The sequence below is a fragment of the Mobula hypostoma genome, chromosome 1 (genome assembly GCF_963921235.1).
Source record: "Mobula hypostoma chromosome 1, sMobHyp1.1, whole genome shotgun sequence".
In the NCBI taxonomy this organism is placed as follows: domain Eukaryota; kingdom Metazoa; phylum Chordata; class Chondrichthyes; order Myliobatiformes; family Myliobatidae; genus Mobula; species Mobula hypostoma.
The window spans coordinates 130,713,165-130,733,837 of record NC_086097.1 but is presented as its reverse complement, the minus strand read 5'-3'; the positions used below and the strand labels follow the sequence as shown (position 1 = coordinate 130,733,837).

Here is a 20,673-nt window from a genome sequence, read left to right as displayed (position 1 = left end):
AAAAATGATACAAGTACACAAATATATCATCTTTCAAATGGGAACTTAAACCAGCCCGTGTCATTCTATGCAAATGGAACAAAAAACTGTGGCTTTTTTCTTGGCAAGAGCAAGGACTTGACATGAAACCTTGGGCAACAACGCAAGTGCTACTGCCAAAGGCAGAAAGCTAGTCAGTACTCTGTTTCCCGCCTGCAGGTCCTTGCTGTCTGTGAAGTAGATTCCTGTAACTGACTCTGTTCCAGTGGCTACACTTTAAGACAGCTTGGAGCATCCTGAGCAGATGATGTGATACAACATTTTTTAAGTAAAAAACAAATCTTTATTTTTCTTCCCTCAGTAGAGGAAAAGCCAGTTATTACATTTGATTTCAGGTGACACAATAAATGATCAAACAGAAATAGTGTCAGGTGCTGAGGTAACAGGGGTGACACATTTTTCAGTGACAGAAGATCACAAGTAAAGAAATGCAAAGATGTAGCAGAAATTCCTGGTGGAAAGACATCAAAACTTGCACGCTGCAGCAGGAAATGCTAATAGGGAATTGAAAAGAGGGTAGATATCAAGTCTTGCAGGGTGCTGAGAACAATCCTTTCTTAAAGTATCTTTGGGTGGAGTGGGAGGTGGGGTAGTGAATCCATTATACAGAAATCCAGAGTAAAACACACAAAATACTGGAGGATCTCCAGCAGGTCAGACAACATCTATGGAGAGGAATAAACTGTTGACATTTCAGGCCAAGATCCTTCATCAGGACTCTTACACCCGAAGCATATATTTTCTGTGCTGGAAGCTTTGCTTGGACCCCACCAGGCTTTCAAACTAATAACCTTATCATTGTTGTATTAATGGATTGGAAAATACTTTCCCTTATGGGGAAAATCTATAGAAATACTGTGAAGCTGAATGTTGAACCAAGGGACATTCTGTACCCTTTTTGTTAAAGCAGCACATTTTATATATTTGTAAATCAGGCCAAAAATCTTTATTTTTTTCAGTATGGAATTACAGCATGTCACTGTTCAGCTAAGCCTTCTCTTAATACTTCACCATCTCGAATTCCACATGTAAAACATGGCTAGATTTAATTTGTGTTCAGCTGAGTGTGTTGGCTGGGGTTGGAATCAATATTCATTTTGATGATGGTGTGATGCAGTTTGTGATTTATTTACAAATGATCCCATTGCTTTAGGGATGTTGCTTTCACAGGTACGTTTACTGATGCAACTAACCTCTGAAATGTTGTTGGCCATATAAAATCTCCATCTTTCAAATTATATAAGCTATAAAGTTGCTTAGTCTCTTTGACATGAATTGGAGGTAACATAAATCAGATTCTAACTAATTTTATGCCATTTATTTCTTAATGTGTGTGAGTCCTACTGTGTACAATTGCACTGCCCTCCTTGTTTTGATAACGGCATACATATAACAAAACTAATTCACCTGCCTTTCGTTGATTTTTCCTAATGATAGTGAATACAAAAACCAGCAGGCCAAGCAGCATTAATGCATGTTGGCCTGCTGAGTTCCTCCAGCATTTTGTGTGTGCTGCTTAGGATTTCCAACATCTGCAGATTTTCTCTTGTTAATAAAAGAATCAGTTTGTATGTCCTGAACCAAACATACCAGGCTTTCATCTCTTTTCATTCAGCAACTGTCAGAGCTTTGATAATGTAAGCAAATTCCATTTATAGAGCTTATTTGGGTCTTTTGTGCACATTGAACTATGATGTGACATATTCTGAAATGTACAAACTGCTAGACAGCCTTCTGCATCCAGCCTGATCCATGAAGTCCCTATTCCTGAGCCATTCTTTCAAAGCTTTGCCCAGGGTGTTACCATAAATAAATAAAAAAGATGAAGAGGGCTTCCACACAGGATCAGATAAAAAGACCAGTATAAGATGACCCATTGCCATTCTAAATCAAATGTCAAAACACAGCCAACTTCATTCACTGATTTGAAATTTCTTACGAATTCCCCCTGACTGCTGAGTGTAGTGACCTGCTCACTGCTCATCACTTCGGTGAAGTAGATGGGTGAAATGTACTTCCCTGTTGTGCTTTCCATTCAAATTTGATGCCGCACATGTTGCTCAACACTTGTCTTTAAATGGTTTATCTGTCATTTCCAAACATATCCTCCCCTCAGCATCTGTGCTGTCTATTGGTTATATATTTAAGTATTATACAAGACCTTCAGTACTGAGTATTTGCTTTAATTTTTATATATGTAAATATATTTATGTAATGGCTTTGTGTGTCTTAAAGTTGGGCGTCACAATAGTGTAGCAGTTAGCGTGACACTATTGCAGCTCAGTGCATCAGAATTCAAGTTTAATCCCACTGTCCTCTGTAAGGAGTCTGTATGTAATCCCTGTGGAGTGTGTGGATTTTCTCCAGGTGCTCCGGTTTCCTCCCACAGTCCAAGGAAGTACTGGGTAGTAGTTTAATTGGTCGTGTAAATTGTTCTGTGATTAGGTTAAGGCGAAATCGGGGATTGCTGGGCACCAGGGCTCGAAGGGCCTATTCTGCAAAGTATCTCTAAATTAAAATAAAACAAAATATTTTCAACAAGATATTGGTTGAGAGCATGAGACTGCATACCTAAATGCTGTAATAATGTTAAATACTATAATAACTGAAGTAAATGTTGGCACTCCTGAACTATTTGCACTCTGGGTATGTTCTTCGGCTATTAATAAGTTTTGCTTTTGATCTCTTAGGCTGTATTTTCTTCAGTGTTCTATTTTGCATCAGTGCCCTTGTATCAGGGCTTCCTCATGGTGGGGTAAGTATCAATATATAAATCCAAAAAACATTGTCTACTTTTGAGGAACATAAATCTTGAGAATGATGAACTTGTTGACTACTTGCATTTTTAGGTATGCTACCATCTACACGATGTTCCCTGTTTTCTCTCTGGTGTTAGACCAGGACGTAAAGCCAGAAACAGCAATATTATATCCAGAGCTTTACAAAGACCTTACAAAGGTGTGTAGTAAATTTGAAGATTTATGCATATTTGATGAAAGCTCAATAAATACCCATGCTACGCAAATATTTATTGCAAATATATACAGCAATATATTTTTAAAGCTATTTTAGTCATCGTCTGATACAATGTCTATCAAACAAAGTGTATTGGGCAAAATTTTTATTGAGTTTATGACAAATGATTGACTTTCATTACAGTGTAACCTATAATTATGTACAAATTTAATAATACTCATTGATTTTGAAACAGATGTCGCAAAAGGACTTGGAATGCTCTTCACCTTGCGTGCGCGCTCATGGGCACATACACGTGTATGCATGCACACACACTCAGAAACACAACTGTAGTGGATTATGTAGTTCATTATGTTAAAGTTTGGTACGTTCCACTTTTGCCAATTTTTGCGGAAAGGCACTTCCTTGTGCCTACAAATATGATTGCACTAATTCATATCTTTATCATAGGATTTGGACGTCATGGGCGAGGCCAGTATTTATTGACCTTCCCAAACTAGTCTTCAATATGTGGTGATGACCAGTCCTTCTGGTGAAGGTGATCTGGATAAGGCATTGCAGAATTTCAGCCCAGCCAGGATGATAGAATACCACTATTCTATATTTCTATATTTCTAAGCCAGGCAAGGGGGGTCATATGGCAATAAATTTGCAAGCAGTATTATTTCTACATTCTTCCTACTCCTGTCCTTTGTATTTAGTGGTCACCTGTTTGGGAGATGCGTCAGAGTAGTATTGGCTGGGAGTGATAGATGGAGGCAACAAAGAGCTGCGGGTGATAGAAGCTGATTTTTAAAAAAAGGCAGTCAGAGCATGGAACCAAATAAGGTGGAGTGGGTAAATGGAAACATTGATGGAAAAGAACCCAGTGGGGATGAGTATGTGAGTGGGCAGATAGATTGGGTGGTGGAGAAGAAAGAAACGTGGGGACTAGGAGTGAGGGTTGTAAGAGGAACCGGACAGGCTAAGTGGAAAGAGAACAGGGACAGAAGAGGACCAGGTTACCTGAAATCATAAAATTCAATGTTCATGCCATTACCAGGTGGAATATGAGGTGCTATATTTTCGAGTCTGTGTTTGGTGTTCTGGGATAGATTCTGACTGCCATAATGTATTAGAAATCAACCTAGGCACTGCTAATGCTGGCGTATCTAGAGAGTCAGTTGAAGGTTTGTTCTAAAATTGCATACTTTGAAAGCAAGCAGAATCAAGAGTCCTTTTTATCACAGACCCTGGGGGCACTTGCAGTGACCTTACTAAATATGCAATCTTGAATTATATTGCTGACATTCTGCATCACAAATATTCTAAAAGAAAGAATAAAGTGCTTTAAAGGATCTATACAGTTTTTCATTTATTAACGAAATGTAATCAGTCAATTAGTGTCAATTAGTTAAGTAACTCTGTGGTCATCCAATTCTGCTACAAATGTTATGTAGAATCAGATGACCATAGAAGTTAACAAGACCACCATCAGTTGAAAGTGTGGTACCTTTATTCAGGAAAGGAAATAGGGATAATCAAGGTATCTATGGGCCAGTCAGCCTCACATTATTGGTAGCAAAGAGGACATTGAAGGATATGATTCATGCACATTTGGATAGACGTAGTCTGTTTAGAACAATCAGCATAGCTTTATGCGGGGCAGGTCATGCCTTATAAACTTGACTGAGATTTTGAAGATGTAACAAAGAAGCTTGATGAGACTAAATGGACATTATCTACATGGACTTTAGTAAGACATTTAATAAGACGCCTTGCGTTAGGCTGGATTAGCATTAGGGTCAGGAGATGCATGTGATCCATGGTATATTTCTAGTTTGGATTCAGAACTGACTTGCACATAGAAGGTAGATGGTGTTCTGCAAGGATCAGTGCTGGGACCTCTCAGTTTGTGATACCTAGCAATGATTTGAATTAAAATATAGATAGGTAGCAAATTTGCCACTGACACCAAGATTGGTGGACTGCCAAAGAATACAGTGGGATATGAATTATTTACAGATATAGGCAGAGAGGTGGCAGATGGAGTTTAATCTAGTCCAGTGTTAAAGGATGCACTTTGAGATTTGAAATGGAAGAAGAAAGTGTACAGTTAATAGCATAGAGTTATAGAGGGATCTGGGGTCCAGTTCCATAGTTCTTTGAAAGTGGCTATGCAAATGGTTAAGATGGTTTAAAAAAGGCATAAAAATGAAGGCTTGCCTTCATTGGTAGGGGTGTTGAGTACAAGAGCAGGGAAGTCGTGCTGTAGCTGTATAAAGCTTTAGTGAGAATGCACTCGGAGTACTGTGTACAGAGATCAGCACACGGTTTATAGGAAGATTATGGAAAAAGTTGCTGAAGTTTACCAGGATGTTGCCTGCATTAGAGGGTACATGCTATAAGGACAGATTGGACAAACTTCAGTTGTTCTCCTTTGAAACTGAGGGGAAACATGGCCCGGTTGAAGAAGCTGTCCTGGAGCCTGTTGGTCCTGGCTTTTATGCTGCGGTACCGTTTCCCGGATGGTAACAACTGGAATAGTTTGTGGTTGGGGTGACTCGGGTCTCCAATGGTCCTCCCGGCCCTTTTTACATACCTGTCTTTGTAAATGTCCTGAATAGTGGGACGTTCACATCTACAGATGCAATGGGCTGTCCACACCACTCGCTGCAGAATCCTGCGATTGAAGGAAGTACAGTTCCCATACCAGGAAGTGATGAAGCCAGTCAGGATGCTCTCAATTGTGCCCCTATAGAGAATTCTTAGAATTTGGGGGCCCATAACAAACGTCTTCAAATGTCTGAGGTGAAAAAGGCGCTGTTGTGCCTTTTTCACCACTCAGCCAGTATGTACAGACCACATGAGATCCTTGGTGATGTCTATGCCGAGGAACTTAAAGCTTTTCACCCTCTCAACCCCAGATCCATTGATGTAAATAGGGATTAGCCTGTCTCCATTCCACAACCAGCTCCTTTGTTTTTGCGACATTGAGGGAGAGGTTGTTTTCCTTACACTACAATGACAGGGTGATGACTTCTTCTCCATAAACTGCCTCATTATTATTTGGGATTATGCCAATCAGTGTAGTGTCGTCAGCAAACTTAATTAGATTGGAGCTGTGGGTGGCGACACAGAGAGTAAAGGAGGGGGCTTAGAACACAGCCCTGGGGGGCACTTGTGTTGAGGAGCAGAGGTGAAGGAGCCACTGATACTACCTGCCAGTGATTTGACAGGAAGTCCAGGATCCAGCTGCACAGGGCAGAGTGAAGGCTGAGGTCTCTGAGCTTCTTGTCGAGCCTGGAGGGAATCGTGGTGTTGAATGCTGAACAGTAGTCCAAGAACAGCATTCTCACATAAGCACCCCTCGTCTCCAGATGTGTAAGAATGGTGAGTAGAGCTGTGGCGATTGCGTCATGTGTCGATCAGTTGTGTCGGTAGGCGAATTGTAGGGGGTCCAGTGTTGGTGGTAGCAAGCTGCAGCTGTAATCCTTGACCAGCCTGTCAAAGCATTTTATTATTATTGAGGTGAGTGCAACAGGATGCCAGTTGTTCAGACATGTTACCTTGGTCTTTTTAAGAATTGGGACAATGGGGGATGTATTGAAGCATGAGGGCATTCTACACTGGGAGAGATTAAAAATGTCTGTAAACACACCTGCCGCGCAATCCTGAGTACTCGCCCTGGGATGCCGTCTGGAGCCACGGCCTTGCAACTGTCCACTCGTTGGAAACACCGTACTTCGGCCTCAGAGATGACCAAGCTGCCGGTCGCATCATCTGCAGGTCTCCCCGGGCTCAGTACTGCCGACATCGAATCGAGCGTAAAAAAGATTTAGCTTGATGGGAGAGAGGCAGCAATGTTAGGAACTCCCAACTGTGTTTAGCTTTGAAGTCTGCGATGGTGTGCAGACCTTGCCATAAGCTGCGTGTGTTGTTGCTGGAAAGTTGAGTCTGAATCTTATCTCTGATTTGCCTTGATGACTTTGCACAGATCATAACTACATATCTTGAGCTCCTGCTGATTACTGGCATTGTAAGCTCTATGTCACGTGGTTCAGGCATCTAGTAAGGATAATGGACTGCATTCAATTATCACATCTTCGTTTTAATTGTAACTTTCAAGAAGATTGTTAATACCTTTAAGTTCTTCGTAATTCCTATCTTGTTGAAGTAATAAAATCGTTTATTTCCACTCCCGGCTGCTTCTGACATCTCCAAGCCTAAATACCTGAAACTATAGTGAGCAAAACAGTTCTGAATGGTCTTACTGTTTTATTTCTCATCAACAATCAGTAACAAAAAACACTACTTTTTGAAGACAGATATGTAAGTGATGCTATTCAAAAATTGTTCACTCTAACCATGGTGCAGTGTCTAACGGCCACACGATGTGCACGCCATTGATTCTAGTTAGAAAATGTTTGGCAACAGTGTCCTGCCCCAATTAAGCGGAACAGTGTCCCAAATAAACAAAGAGAATCCTGGCTATTTACTCGGTTTGATTTTGTTCTTTAAGAATTATCCCAAATAATTGGATGCCCTGATTAACCAATGACCCAATTAACCAGAATCCTCTGTGTATATATAAAAAAAAACAAAATTATGCAGGCAGTCAGGATGGTGAAGAAGAGTTTTGGCATGCTTGTCTTATCAGTCATGACACTAAGGTTAGATGTTGGAATGTTAATTTACAGTTGTAGAAGATGTAGGAGAGGCCATTTGCAATATGTTTACTTTTGGTTGTGCTGCTGTAGGAAAGATGCCATCAAGGTGGAAATAGCACAGAGGAAATTTGAGGATGTTACTGGGACTCACAGTTATGGAGAGATGTTGTCAAGGTTGGGACTTTTATTTGAGTATAGGAAAATAATGGGTGATCTTAGAGGTATATAAAATCATGAAGGGCAAAATAGATTCATTGTGCAAGGTCTTTTTCCCAGGGTTAGGCAACAAGAACTAGAGGTTTAAGTTGAGAGGGTGGAGATTTAATAAGAACATCACAGGCAGACAATGGTCAGTGTATCAAAGTTGTTGAGGCAGGTATAGTAACAACATTTAAAATGTACTTGGACATGTACATGAGTTAAAAAAGGTTTAGGGGATATGGGCCAAACACAGGAATAGTTTCAGTGGGAATCTTAGTCAGTGAGGACCAGTTGGACCAAAGGGCCCGTTTCTGTGCTGTAAGACTCTGACTCCTCTACTCTGATTAGGAGTAGCACCCTCAGAATGCTCCACCATTCAAAAAGATCACATCTTGATTCCAGTTTCCCGTCTGATCCCCACACCCATTAATTCCACTCTGGTTTAAAAAAAATCTATCTCAGCCTTGAATAGACTTTACTGTTGAACCATTGATTCATCATATATTTTTGTACTCAGTTGGTCTACTGCCATCCATCTCTTTACATTGTAGATTGCTGTGCATACTTTTTGCTTTTCCTCTCCCTACTTTGAAAAGTGCACTGTAGATTGGTTTTTAATGGGGACAAAATCAATAATGTTCTAACAAAGACTATAGCATGATCTATTTTTATAACTTGAAACGTATTAGCTGCTTTTAAGAGCATGTAAATGCTGTAATTTTTTTATTTTTTTCTCTTTTAGAGCTACTTTGTTCTGTTTATGTCAGAAGGTGATGTTATTTTTGGGCTAGGTTTGATTGGTACTGCCAGTCCTCTGACTCATTCAACTGGTCAGTCTTAAATTGAGCCTTGGCACTCAGCCCTTATTGGATATTTCAGAGCAAAGTACTACATTTGCTGGGAATCAGAAACCTAAGTAATGTTAGAGCGACTCAGTAAGTCTGGCAGCATCAGGGATGAAAGGATTGAAAGTTGACATTTTGCTTCTATTTCCTTTCATCAGCATTAGGAAAGGTTAGACATGAAATACATTTAAGAGCACAGAGATAAGAGGGTGAGCTAGAGGGAGCAAAAGGTTTGTGAGAGGGTGGAAGGCAAGGGAGTTAAAAGGCGTAAAGAGTGATGGTGCAAGGGGAAGGAGGAAATATAAATGCAGAGTAATTTACTGAACTCAAGAGGAAATTTATGTTTTGGCTTTGTACCATTGTGTTTTGCATGAGTCTCCCTAACCATCATCACTCTGCTTTCTCTTCTAAGACGCTCTTTAAAGTCTACCTTCTCAACAAGTTTTTTGCTCATTTGCCCTTGGAATTGGTTTATTATTGTCACAGGCACTGAGGTACAGTGAAAAGCTTGTCTTGCATATTGTTCAGACAGATCAATTGATTACAGAGTGCATTGAGGTAGTACAAGGTAAAATGATAACAAGGCAGAAAGTGCAGTGCAAGAAGGTAATAAAGTCCAAGATCATAACAAGACAGATTGTGAGGCCAAGAGTCCATCCTACTGAACCAACCTTTTAATAGAGGTGTAGAGGCTGTCCTTGAACTTGCATTTGCCGGCTTTTGTATCTTCTGCTTTTGAGAGAGGAAAAAGAAAAAGTCCGGGGCGAGTGGGGTCTTTGATTATGCTGGCTGCTTTACTGGGTTAACAAGAAGTATAGGCAGGGTCCATAGACGGGTGGATGTACCATTCTATTGATTTATTTTTATTTAGAGAGAGGGTGCAAAACAGGCCATTCTGGCTCACTGAGCTGTGCCATCCAGCAACCTATCAATTTTAACCCTAGCCTAATCACGGGTCAATTTACAAAGACCAATTAACCTACTAACTGCACATCTTTAGATTGTGGGTGGAAACAGGAGCCATTGGAGGAAACCCATGGCACATAGGAAGGAGGGAACATACAAACTTGCTTACGGAAGGTCCCAGAATTGAACTCCGTGCTGTAACGGCATCACGCTAGCCACCATGCCACTGTGGTGCCCCATCATTTTGTGTGGATGAAAGTCATATTTGTTTGATGATGCTTTTGGGAAAACAGTTCAGGTATTTTAGTTGAAGGTGCGATGTATATGCAAATTGTTGTCACCAATAATAAAATCTTCCCCATCCAGAGATGTTCTTACTGCTGGTTAAACCAAGGTGCTCTAGTAAAATAGACCTTAGTAACTTCCATATTAGGCAACTGATCTATTTTCTGAGTTAATGTCAATGTGTCTTAAGTTGGATACAACTTAGATATGGTTAAAAAAAAACATAGATGTTTATTTTAATTAATTTGGTTTTCTTTTGTTAGGGTCGCTCATTATCCTTCAAGACATTCCTTATTTGGGTTCTAATTAGTATATACCAAGGTAGGTCACAAGTTTTACATATTGGAAATAAAACTTATGGCATCTAAGCTTTGAAGTGGTTCTATATTTAAAAAGCCACAGGTTAGTGATGCTTGATTGGGTTAAAGCATTTCAATCCATTTGCTGACTGCAATTGTTACCACTAGTGTTTGTTACTTGAAACTATCACTCTAAATTGATCTAATGATAACCAAATTAAATTGTGTTACTAAAAATGTTTGCGATGCATTTTTTTCTGGAAAGCGGAGGCACATGCTTTGTTGCCAAAGGCTTTCATTGAAGTTAATGTTGCCTTTGGGAAGCATGAATTCATATTGGTAACACAAGAGATTCTGCAGATGCTGAAAATCCTGGGTTTATATTCTTTGCAGCTTGAAGTGGAAATCACTGTACCCTGCCTTTTGAATATGCTAAGTAAGATACAAGAAAAGAGACTGCAGATGCTGCAATCTGCAGCAACAAGCAAACTGCTGGAGCTGCTCAGCGGGTCAGGCAGCATCTGTGGTGGGAAATGGACAGTTGATATATCAGGTCAGGACCCTTCATCTGGACTGAAAGATGAAGGATCTCGATCTGAAGTAACTGATTACCCATTTTCCTCCAGTGATGTTGCCTAACCTGCTGAGTTCCTCCAGCAGATTTGTTTCTAGCGAAAAGATGCATCTTTAAAAGCTTTTACTTTTAAAATTAAAGAGTACTACTTACAAGCTTGCTAGTCAAGTGGCTGATTGTGTATCCAAGGATTCTGTCTGGTTTGAATCTCACTGCTTTGAAACAAAGGGTTTTGTGTTCTGAAAGAGCAGTATTTACTTGCTTGAGGGGGAAGTTAATAAGACTGATGTTGTCAGTCCACCCAAAATGCACTGCATTAACATGGACATGGCAACTTGAAAAATCAAACTTGAACCATCAAACTATTAAAGATGATATTGAAATGAATAATGTAAAAAATCCTTTATAAAAATGTACACTTATACATATATTAAAGGTAAAAAGAAGACACTAGAGCCTTTCTTGTACGTCAACCATTTAAAATCTACAAAATATCCCCATGTTTAGATGACTAACCCACATACAGTATTTTAATATAGTCATAGATCTCTAATATATCAGCAGTAATCTGCTGAAATTATTATTCCTTAAATAATGTATTCCTAAAAAAATGGACATTTGAAATGCTTCAAGTGGAATCTAGAGTTATATTTACAAATTTTAGTTTGTAAATATAATGCTGCATGTTCTTTAAGTATGTAATAGATGACAGATCCACAGTTCATAGACTGCTCCGTCAATATATTGGAGCTCACTCATCTCCATGTTCCTCTATGATGGGAGGCCAGTCTATCATCAGCCACATACATCACGCTGATTGTTTATGGGCATTGTACAACCTTGCACTGACTTCCCTTTACTTTGATTCTCATTTAGTGACACTCAAACACCCAGACAGCAACTTACAGGTTGTGTTCTTTGTAATCCTGTCCCCCATTATCAAGGAAGAGGTGCAGTCGACGTTTCAGGCCGGGACCCTTCGTCAGGACTAACTGAAGGAAGAGTGAGTAAGGGATGTGAAAGTTGGAGGGGGAGATCCAAAATGATAGGAGAAGACAGGAGGGGGAGGGATGGAGCCGAGAGCTGGACAGGTGATAGGCAAAAGGGATACGAGAGGATCATGGGACAGGAGGTCCGGGAAGAAAGACAAGGTGCGGGGGGGGGGTACCCAGAGGATGGGCAAGGGGTATATTCAGAGGGACAGAGGGAGAAAAAGGAGAGTGAGAGAAAGAATGTGTGTATAAAATTAAGTAACAGATGGGGTACGAGGGGGAGGTGGGGCACTAGCGGAAGTTAGAGAAGTCGATGTTCATGCCATCAGGTTGGAGGAACAACACCTTATATTCCGTCTGGGTAGCCTCCAACCTGATGGCATGAACATCGACTTCTCTAACTTCCACTAGTGCCCCACCTCCCCCTCGTACCCCATCTGTTACTTAATTTTATACACACATTCTTTCTCTCACTCTCCTTTTTCTCCCTCTGTTCCTCTGAATATACCCCTTGCCCATCCTCTGGGTCCCCCCCCCCCTTGTCTTTCTTCCCGGACCTCCTGTCCCATGATTCTCTCGTATCCCTTTTGCCTATCACCTGTCCAGCTCTCGGCTCCATCCCTCCCCCTCCTGTCTTCTCCTATCATTTTGGATCTCCCCCTCCCCCTCCAACTTTAAAATCCCTTACTCACTCTTCCTTCAGTTAGTCCTGACGAAGGGTCTCGGCCTGAAACGTCGACTGCACCTCTTCCTAGAGATGCTGCCTGGCCTGCTGCGTTCACCAGCAACTTTTATGTGTGTTGCTTGAATTTCCAGCATCTGCAGAATTCCTGTTGTTTGTGTCCCCAGTATCAATGCAGCAATCAGATTAGTTCTGAGTGAGTTTTGTACCTGTTATGTAGGCCATTCTTGCTATGGTTGACAGTGATAGCATCCAGTTAGATCCTGTGACTTAAACAAAAAAGCTGAATATTTGAATAATCATTTCATTTGTTCTACTCTCCCTTTTAGATTCTAATTAACCTGTTTAATCCACCTGGTAATGTTGAACACCCAGTTGCTATCATTACCGCTGTGAAATAAGCCTCATATGTCATTGATAGCCTGTGATTTTACACATATACCTTAATCTTCATAGGGTTATACGTATAATTAATTAATCATATTTTCACACATCCTGTCTTTGATCAGGAGATGAGCAATTATAACTGTTAATTTATTGTTTCAGGTGGCATTTTAATATATGGAGCATTGGTGCTGTTTGAGTCTGAGTTTGTACATGTTGTCGCAATTTCCTTCACTGCATTGATTTTGACTGAGTTACTGATGGTTGCACTTACTATCCGAACCTGGCATTGGCTGATGGTTGTGGGGGAGTTCCTCAGTCTTGGCTGCTATGTGGCCTCCCTTGCTTTTCTCAATGAGTATTTTGGTAAGTTGTTTGAGAGGTATGTTGTTGAATTTGTAAAAGTAATGCAATCATACATCATCAAGTCTGATGCTTCAGTTACACATAAGAATTGCAGTGTTTGTTTTCTGTTTATCCAATGTAATATTGTGTCTGCTGTATGTATGTATACTTGTTGCATTGTTTTTTAACCATGGAAGTATTTTATAGAGCAGTAAAAGTATTTCAGATATTATGTTTCATATCAAGTGGTAAAGTGATGGGATGGCACATGCTGGACTTAGCCTGCTGTCAGCAGTAACCTGCACATCCACACGTACTGGTTTGAATGAGGGGGCTGATCTCAATAGCATGTTCCTGAGGACCTGTTTCTGAATACCGAAGGGGCATTGTAAAAAGGCTAAGCAGGCTCATAGCTTTGCCTCTTCTCAAAACTAAGCGATTTGAAATTACAATGGAAACTTCCAAACTGACAACATGAACATCAATTTCTCTAAATTCTGGTAATTTCTCCCTGCTCCCCCATCTCCCTTTTCTCATTCCCCATTCTGGCTCCCCTCTTAGCCCTTCTCACCTGCCCATTGCCTATCTCTCATGCTTACCCCACCTTCCTTTTCTCCCATGGTCCACTCTCGTATCAGATTCCTGCTTCAGCCATTTTTATCTCTTCCACCCATCACCTCTCAGCTTCTTTCTTCATCCCCCCCTCCCCAACCCACTCACCTTCCCCATCGCCTGGTCTCACCTATCACCTGCAGCTTTCCCTTTCCCCACTTTCGTATCCTATCATCTACCCCCTTCCTTTCCAGTCCTGATAAAGGGTCTTGGCCTGAAAAGACTACTGTTTATACCTCGTCAAAAGTACTGCCTAAGCTGCTGACTTCCTCCAGCATATTGCGTGTGTGTTACAATGGAAGACGATTTTTTTTCTAATCTAACTCCTGATGTTCTTTTGGTTTTCATCTGAATCTTCCTACTGATTTACATTAGGGAAAGTGTGTGGAAGCCTTCTTGAAATAGGATCTATTAACCTTTAAATGCATCAGCATGGTGGTTTCATGGTAAAATTCAGACATTAAACCTTGATCTCTGATACCTAGCACAATAATGCTTTGCCACTACACCAAGACTAATGCCACAAAGACTGATCATCCTGTGATCTTTTTTGTTTTTCTTACAAAAAGTTACTATCCATACTCCACGTGAACTGTTTTTGAATGATGTTAAATCATAAATAATAATTATAAATTCCTGTCATCCTTATGAGTGCTTTCTAAATAAATAATGCTTCTGTAACAATGCTTTGGTATTGTGAGTCCTGACAGCTATCGAGCATTATAAAATAGTTCATTTCTGTTCACCACTGGGCACAACATAAAGAAAGAAGTGGAGAGGGACAGAATTCATGTGCCCTTTTGTCATCTGCAATTAATATGAACTTAAAACAAATATCAATAACATGGGTTGGGTTAGTAGTTGTAATGCAAGGAAACAGGCCTTTCAGCCCATCTTGTTTCTGACCAAACCCCAACAATATTTAGCAGTTAGTCTGTGTCTTCTATGTCTTGAGTTTTTATTGCATAGAAAATAATAATAAAAACATTTGAGGTCTGAGGCCTCTGCCTCTGTCAGTCAGAGTTGACCTTGGATATTGCATCCTAGCTGTCTAGATATGCAAACTTGGGCAGTACGATATGGAGGACAAGCTGTTGCCCATGTAGCAAGCTCCTCTCTCCACACATCCGATGAACCCAAAGGAGCGGCAGAGACCAATACAATTTGGTATCAGCAGTGTCGCGGGAGTTGCCAATGAACATTGAACTCAATGTAGGAATGCCTTGGAGACTCCAGCTCCAGATTTTTCGCTCAGAGGTACTCCTGAAGCCTTTCCCATGAGTGGGTTTAGCCACAAGGCAGCAGAGGTTCAAAATCAGAGTTTTCCTTCTCCTAGATGTGTTGCCAACCATGGCTGACGAGCCCTATCTGCCCGAAGTGGATGGTTTTAAGGTGCCAGTAGTCTGCCTTTGTCCCTTCTCCTGTCAGTAGAAATGGTTCTGCCAGGCTTAGTAGCTAAGCTACACGTGAAGGCCAGGAGCTGGACTTGGTTGTCAGAGCCTATTTGAGGCGCACACCATTGGGAGCATTTAATTGGTAGTGGGAGCTTTGCCCCAGTGTGTACCCCCCCCCCCCCACCAGCCAACTATAACAACCTTAAGGAACCTCAAAGCACAAAGTTTAGCAAAATGCAAACATGAAAATCGAGCACATTTCTAAGTCGGAAGAATTCTGTTTCTTACACCGCTATTCACCAGCAGCACTTCAGTACTTTATAATATTGCCAACCAGGTTGGGAAGGTCATTAAGTTGGAAAATTAATCATTTCAGCTAGAGGAATTTAGAATCATCATTTATGAAATGGAACCAATCAGTAACAGAAAAAGAAAGTATTGTAAAGTTCATTTCCTGGTTACTAATTGGTTAAAGTAAATAGGGGAATGATTATTATGATGGTTCGTCTTAGTGGCCTTTAGTCTTGGTGTGGCGAAGGAACCATGCCCTGGTAATAAGTGGTCCCATTGTTATTGCCGTTCATAAGTTGAATTTGTCTGTACGACAGAAAATAAATAAAAATCATACACTATGATAACCATGCCAAATCAATATTGTAATAAATGGCATGAAAAGCACAAGACTGATAAGAAAGAACAATTCCTAAAAATAGAGAGTTAGTGAGTGGGTAGAAACTAATTCTACTGTTCAATGGAACAAACATATATGTACATAGAACTTCTCAATTTTACAAAATGGAAGCACCTTATTATGCAGGGGTGTCCATAACCTGGGGATAGACTGTGCTGTGCAAAATCAGGATTATCAGGATAAATTTGAAGTGTTTTCCTTGAGATAAATCTCTGATCAATGTAAAATTGGAGACACGAGACTAGAATCTGGGGGAATAAAACAACCTGCTGGAGGAACACAGCAAGTCAGGCAGTATCTGTGGTAGGAAACAGCCGTTTTATATTTCAGTTCGAGACCCTTCATCTGATTTGCTAAAATAAGATAAAATTGGAGACTGCGAACAATGGTATTAAGGATTACACCCAAAGAGTAATCAGAATCAGGTTTATTATAACTGACATTTGTGTGAAAGAGTTGTGATCAGGTTGTACAGTGGAATAGTCCCATGGTCGTCATTTTAAGATTGGCTCTTCTTGTACTTCCGTGTAGTCCTATAATTTTCTTAGATCATTATATTCCTCTCTCATCCAGTGAATTTTATTTTATAGATGTCATAGCCTCTTCACATCTGAGTTGAGAATAAATGTCCAGCTAATACGTCGTTCAAGCAATCTTTCTAAACATTGGCTTAAATATTAATTGTCATTCAAGGGCACTCACTAAACCAGTTGTTTATCTAGAGATTACATGTTGATTGCATGTTATGTTATGTGTTTTTTTTTCTCTTGGAAAGCGGACAAGTATTTCTCAAATCATTCCCACTTTGCTAGGATTGTAGCTCTCCTGGGATTGAAGAAGATTTTCAAGCCCATCTACTGTACTTAGTACACAGTTAGCCTCTTTTTTTTCCTTGGCTGCCTCAGAGCATCTCTTTCCACATCCAACTAAATTTGCTTTGGCCCGCAGTTTGCTTGTAAAAGGCCTTTAATCACTGTGCCGATCATCATGGTTTCCCCATTAATATCAGTCATGCAGCTAAATAGTGCGGTGACCTAACCTCCAGGTCAGAGATGAGCAGCAATCAATTCAGAGCGGTGGTGGGAGGGAAGCCTTGCTGAGGTGATTGGTCTGTCTGCTTATTAGTAGCGCGTGACATTTCATGTGATCAGGTGTATGAGAAACGACATCTCCCTCTTCAGGGTTGTGTCTTGCCTTACAAAGGGACCTGAAATACAGGTTTTAGTTACTTTCTGAAAATATTTTCACAGTCATTTTAATCAATGTTAGTATAAAAGAAATTTTGGTTGTAAAATATAAGCCTTTTGTTCCTGCTTAGGGCTGTGTTTTTGAGTATTGTTGTATGGTTTATAATGCAATAAACCTCTGCTTTTACAGATGTCGCCTTTATCACCACTGTGACCTTCCTGTGGAAAGTGTCAACGATTACCCTTGTCAGTTGTCTTCCACTTTATATTCTCAAGTACTTGAAGCGCAAATTCTCTCCGCCCAGTTACTCCAAACTTACCTCATAATGCAGATTTTTTTTTGCTCAATAAGTAGCACTTTTGCCATTGCTGCGGATGGATCTAATCATCCCTATGAACACTTCACAGGGAATCTTAAATCTTGTGAAAATGGTCTGTTGACCAAACAGCCAAAAATAGCAATGAAGCACACAGTGTGCAGAGCATTGAAAGAAACTGAGAGCACTTCTGAATAACAGGTACTGCAAAGGAACTTTTGAAATGAAGGAATGCCTTCAAATATTTCAGACTATTGATGGAGTCAGGGAGAAAATGGATATAACTTGCCTTTGTATTTTTTTTAATTCCCTTCCCCTTTTTTCTTGCTAATTTATGTATACACTCAAATATACTTTTGAAAATTGTCATTGTAGTTTTTAATTGTTCCTCTAAAACAGTTCTGCAACTAGATGCGGAATTGTCCATGATGTACTAGTTAGCAAATGGTGTTGTATAAACAAAATGCTCATATACTAATGCCATTGTACATAAAGCAGAAAATTAGCATTATATATTTATTGGAGTTTTATAAAAGCTCTCTACTTTAGCATTTGCTATTGGCTTGTCTTTATTTCCCTGCTTCTGAATTGTAGCTGTGTTTTGTGAAACAAATATGCACTAACAGGGAAATGCACAGCAGGCTCTTCAACATACCACATTGTTATTACCATATTGCTGTCAATCTCCCCTTTATTTCTTCTCCAGTATTATCTACATACATGTATTTAGAAGTTTACCTTAGGAATTCTACAGCCTAAATTTTAAGTGAGGCACTACTTTAGAGAACTTATTTTTACAAATACCCTAAGAACATACATTATTGAATTACATTAAATTTTCATTTCTTCTTTGCCAGACTCCATTGCAGACTTGAGTCTGGAAGATTCTTTTGTCTCCTGAGGATTTGTGCTATATAATAGGCATTGTCCAGAATAGCAACTGTAAAGAAACCAGCTTTCCTTCAAATCATATTAAGGACATAATTCTAATTATTTCAGGGTTTTGTGTTCCTGGATTGATTTCTGTAGCGTTTATATGATAAAGCGGCGTATAACAGAAGATGTGGTATTTTTACAAAGAGAATCAACAATGTTTTTTGCCAGCAAATTCCTGGATCCAGCACTGATTTAGTGTTTATTGCACTCACTCAAAATTCCATTTAGAAAGTATACAAGAACACAATGTGTTGTTTTGTGAAACAAAGTATAATATATTGTAACTGACTTGTGGAAAATTAATTTTTGTAATCATTATGTATCAAAATTCATTTTTTGCATTCATTTTCTTATCCAGCATTCTGGTTTATCAATGTGTCCATCTTGTAATGTGTCCAAAAGGAATAATTAGACAAGATCTTGGATTATAATGCTATTCCAGCCAATTGTTTTTAATTAAACATTTTAGGTTCCACGGTGATTATGCTGAAGTGTGTCCAAAGCTTCCATGGCTGTACTTGAGACTCTGCTCTGATAGTGAAAGGATGTTGTATAGTATTTTTGTTAATAGCCTTCAAATAATGGATGCCTGGTGCAAGATTCCAATTGTTATTCTATACTGCAACTGTGACGTAATAGTATGAAATGAGTAACAGTGAAATGTGCTCTCATGGTCACCTTGATTAAGCAATCATCTGGATTAAATACCCACACTATTCCTGCTAATAGCAATGGACATTTTATGGAGCCTGCATCAGGGTCTAGCTACCACCCTCAAACACAGTCAAGGTAATTGTTTTCAAACTGTGATTGAGCCATCACTGAGTGTCACTGGACATTATTGGATTCAACCATTTTAAGGAATCATTAGATTTTAATGGTGAAGGTGACTATATTCAGATTTTACTGTATTGTTAACTCTAACTGGAGTTCCCTCTGCACAATAAAATGAATTTACATTTTCACAGATGTCTTTTCTCTTTTTTTTTGGAACTTTTGATGTGATAAAATCAAGCATCACTATAGGTTTATTTAAATATATCTGATCATTTTGACATATTGCAATTTAAAATGTTGTTCTTTATTTCTTTGTTTTGTAACAAGAAATTGTTGTCTATTTGGGTGTTGAATGACAAATTTAGTTTGACATCTAAATGGATTTGTTGCTTAAGAAATCTTAAATTCAAAGTGAGTGCATTAAGCTAAATATCTGTATTTGCAAATAAATTATTTAGTTTTATGAATAATTATGTAGCCCAAATCAATTCTAATGGCTTTTATCGCTCAAGTTGATTATTCCGACAATAATGAAGTGAATGCCAAAGGTTATATATAATCTCCCAAAGCAAGTTCATTTCAAGCTTTGCCCATCTCTCATCCTCTCCATGATATGTTATTTGCTTCATTCACCCAATGCTTTCAATTTTTCATGGCTGTTCTTGACTCTGCTCCCTCCCGATTTGTTGACACATTCTGATCTCTTCTGCACCCGACTCACAATGGCATATTGATAGACTCATTGTAGAATTAATTATGATCAGTGCGAGCAACACCTCTGCTTGTCCTTTCCTACCAACTGAGAGAGATTGGTTGCTACTGGAATTTGGAAAAGTCGAAGTCAAGTTTATTGTCATATGCCCAGGTGCATTGAAAAAACTTACAGCAGTATCACAGGTTCATAGCATCATGCAAGTAGCATTCACAAGAAAAACAAATTATAAGCAGTTTTTAAAATAGGAAAGCACAATCAGAAGATTGGACCAAGTTCTCATAGATTTGCCGAACTGTAGTAATTAAGGTTTTGCTGCTGGTTCCAAAACCAAATGATTGAAGGAAAGTAGCTGTTGTTGAAGCCAGTAGTGTGGGTGTGGAGCTCAAGGCTTCTATACCTCCTATTCAATGAGAAAATACATGGCCTGGATACTGATCCATCCTCTGTAATTCAACCAACAGCTAGTTGTTTGAAGATTGCTGTACTTAGTTGTACAGTCATGTCTGTTTAGAGACTAGGTTCATCTTTGCCTTAATCTAGAAGCATTGAAGACCCTTTCAATTGTCTTTTTTGGCCTGCCTCCACTAATGATACCCCTGCCTGTCTCCCAATTCCACGCCTCTCCCAACACCAGCCTCTTCCCTCCACCTGGCTCCATTTGCCTGTCATCCTTCAACCCTCCTCAAACCACCATTCACCTACTTACCCCTTCCTTGTTGCACCCTCCTCCCTCTCTTCTTACACTAGCTATCTTCCCTCTCCATTCTCAGCTCTGATGCAGGATCCCAACCCAAAACATTGACAGTTCTTCTTTCCCCACATACGCTGCTCAACCACTGAGTCCCTGAAACAGTTTATTTTTAGCAA

The 20,673-nt window shown here is 39.7% G+C and overlaps 1 protein-coding gene across 1 annotated transcript in view; it reads left to right on the top strand.

Annotated features, from left to right (window-relative positions):
- Positions 1-19,277, top strand: part of atp9b (ATPase phospholipid transporting 9B) — a 387,648-nt gene extending 368,371 nt beyond the window's left edge. The window contains exons 25-29 of the mRNA XM_063055727.1: positions 2,730-2,794; positions 2,889-2,997; positions 10,165-10,222; positions 12,995-13,198; positions 17,252-19,277. Of these exons, the coding sequence (XP_062911797.1) occupies positions 2,730-2,794; positions 2,889-2,997; positions 10,165-10,222; positions 12,995-13,198; positions 17,252-17,388 (573 nt within the window). The 3' untranslated portion in view covers positions 17,389-19,277. The remainder of the gene's footprint in view (positions 1-2,729; positions 2,795-2,888; positions 2,998-10,164; positions 10,223-12,994; positions 13,199-17,251) is intronic.
- The last annotated feature ends 1,396 nt before the right edge of the window (positions 19,278-20,673 follow it).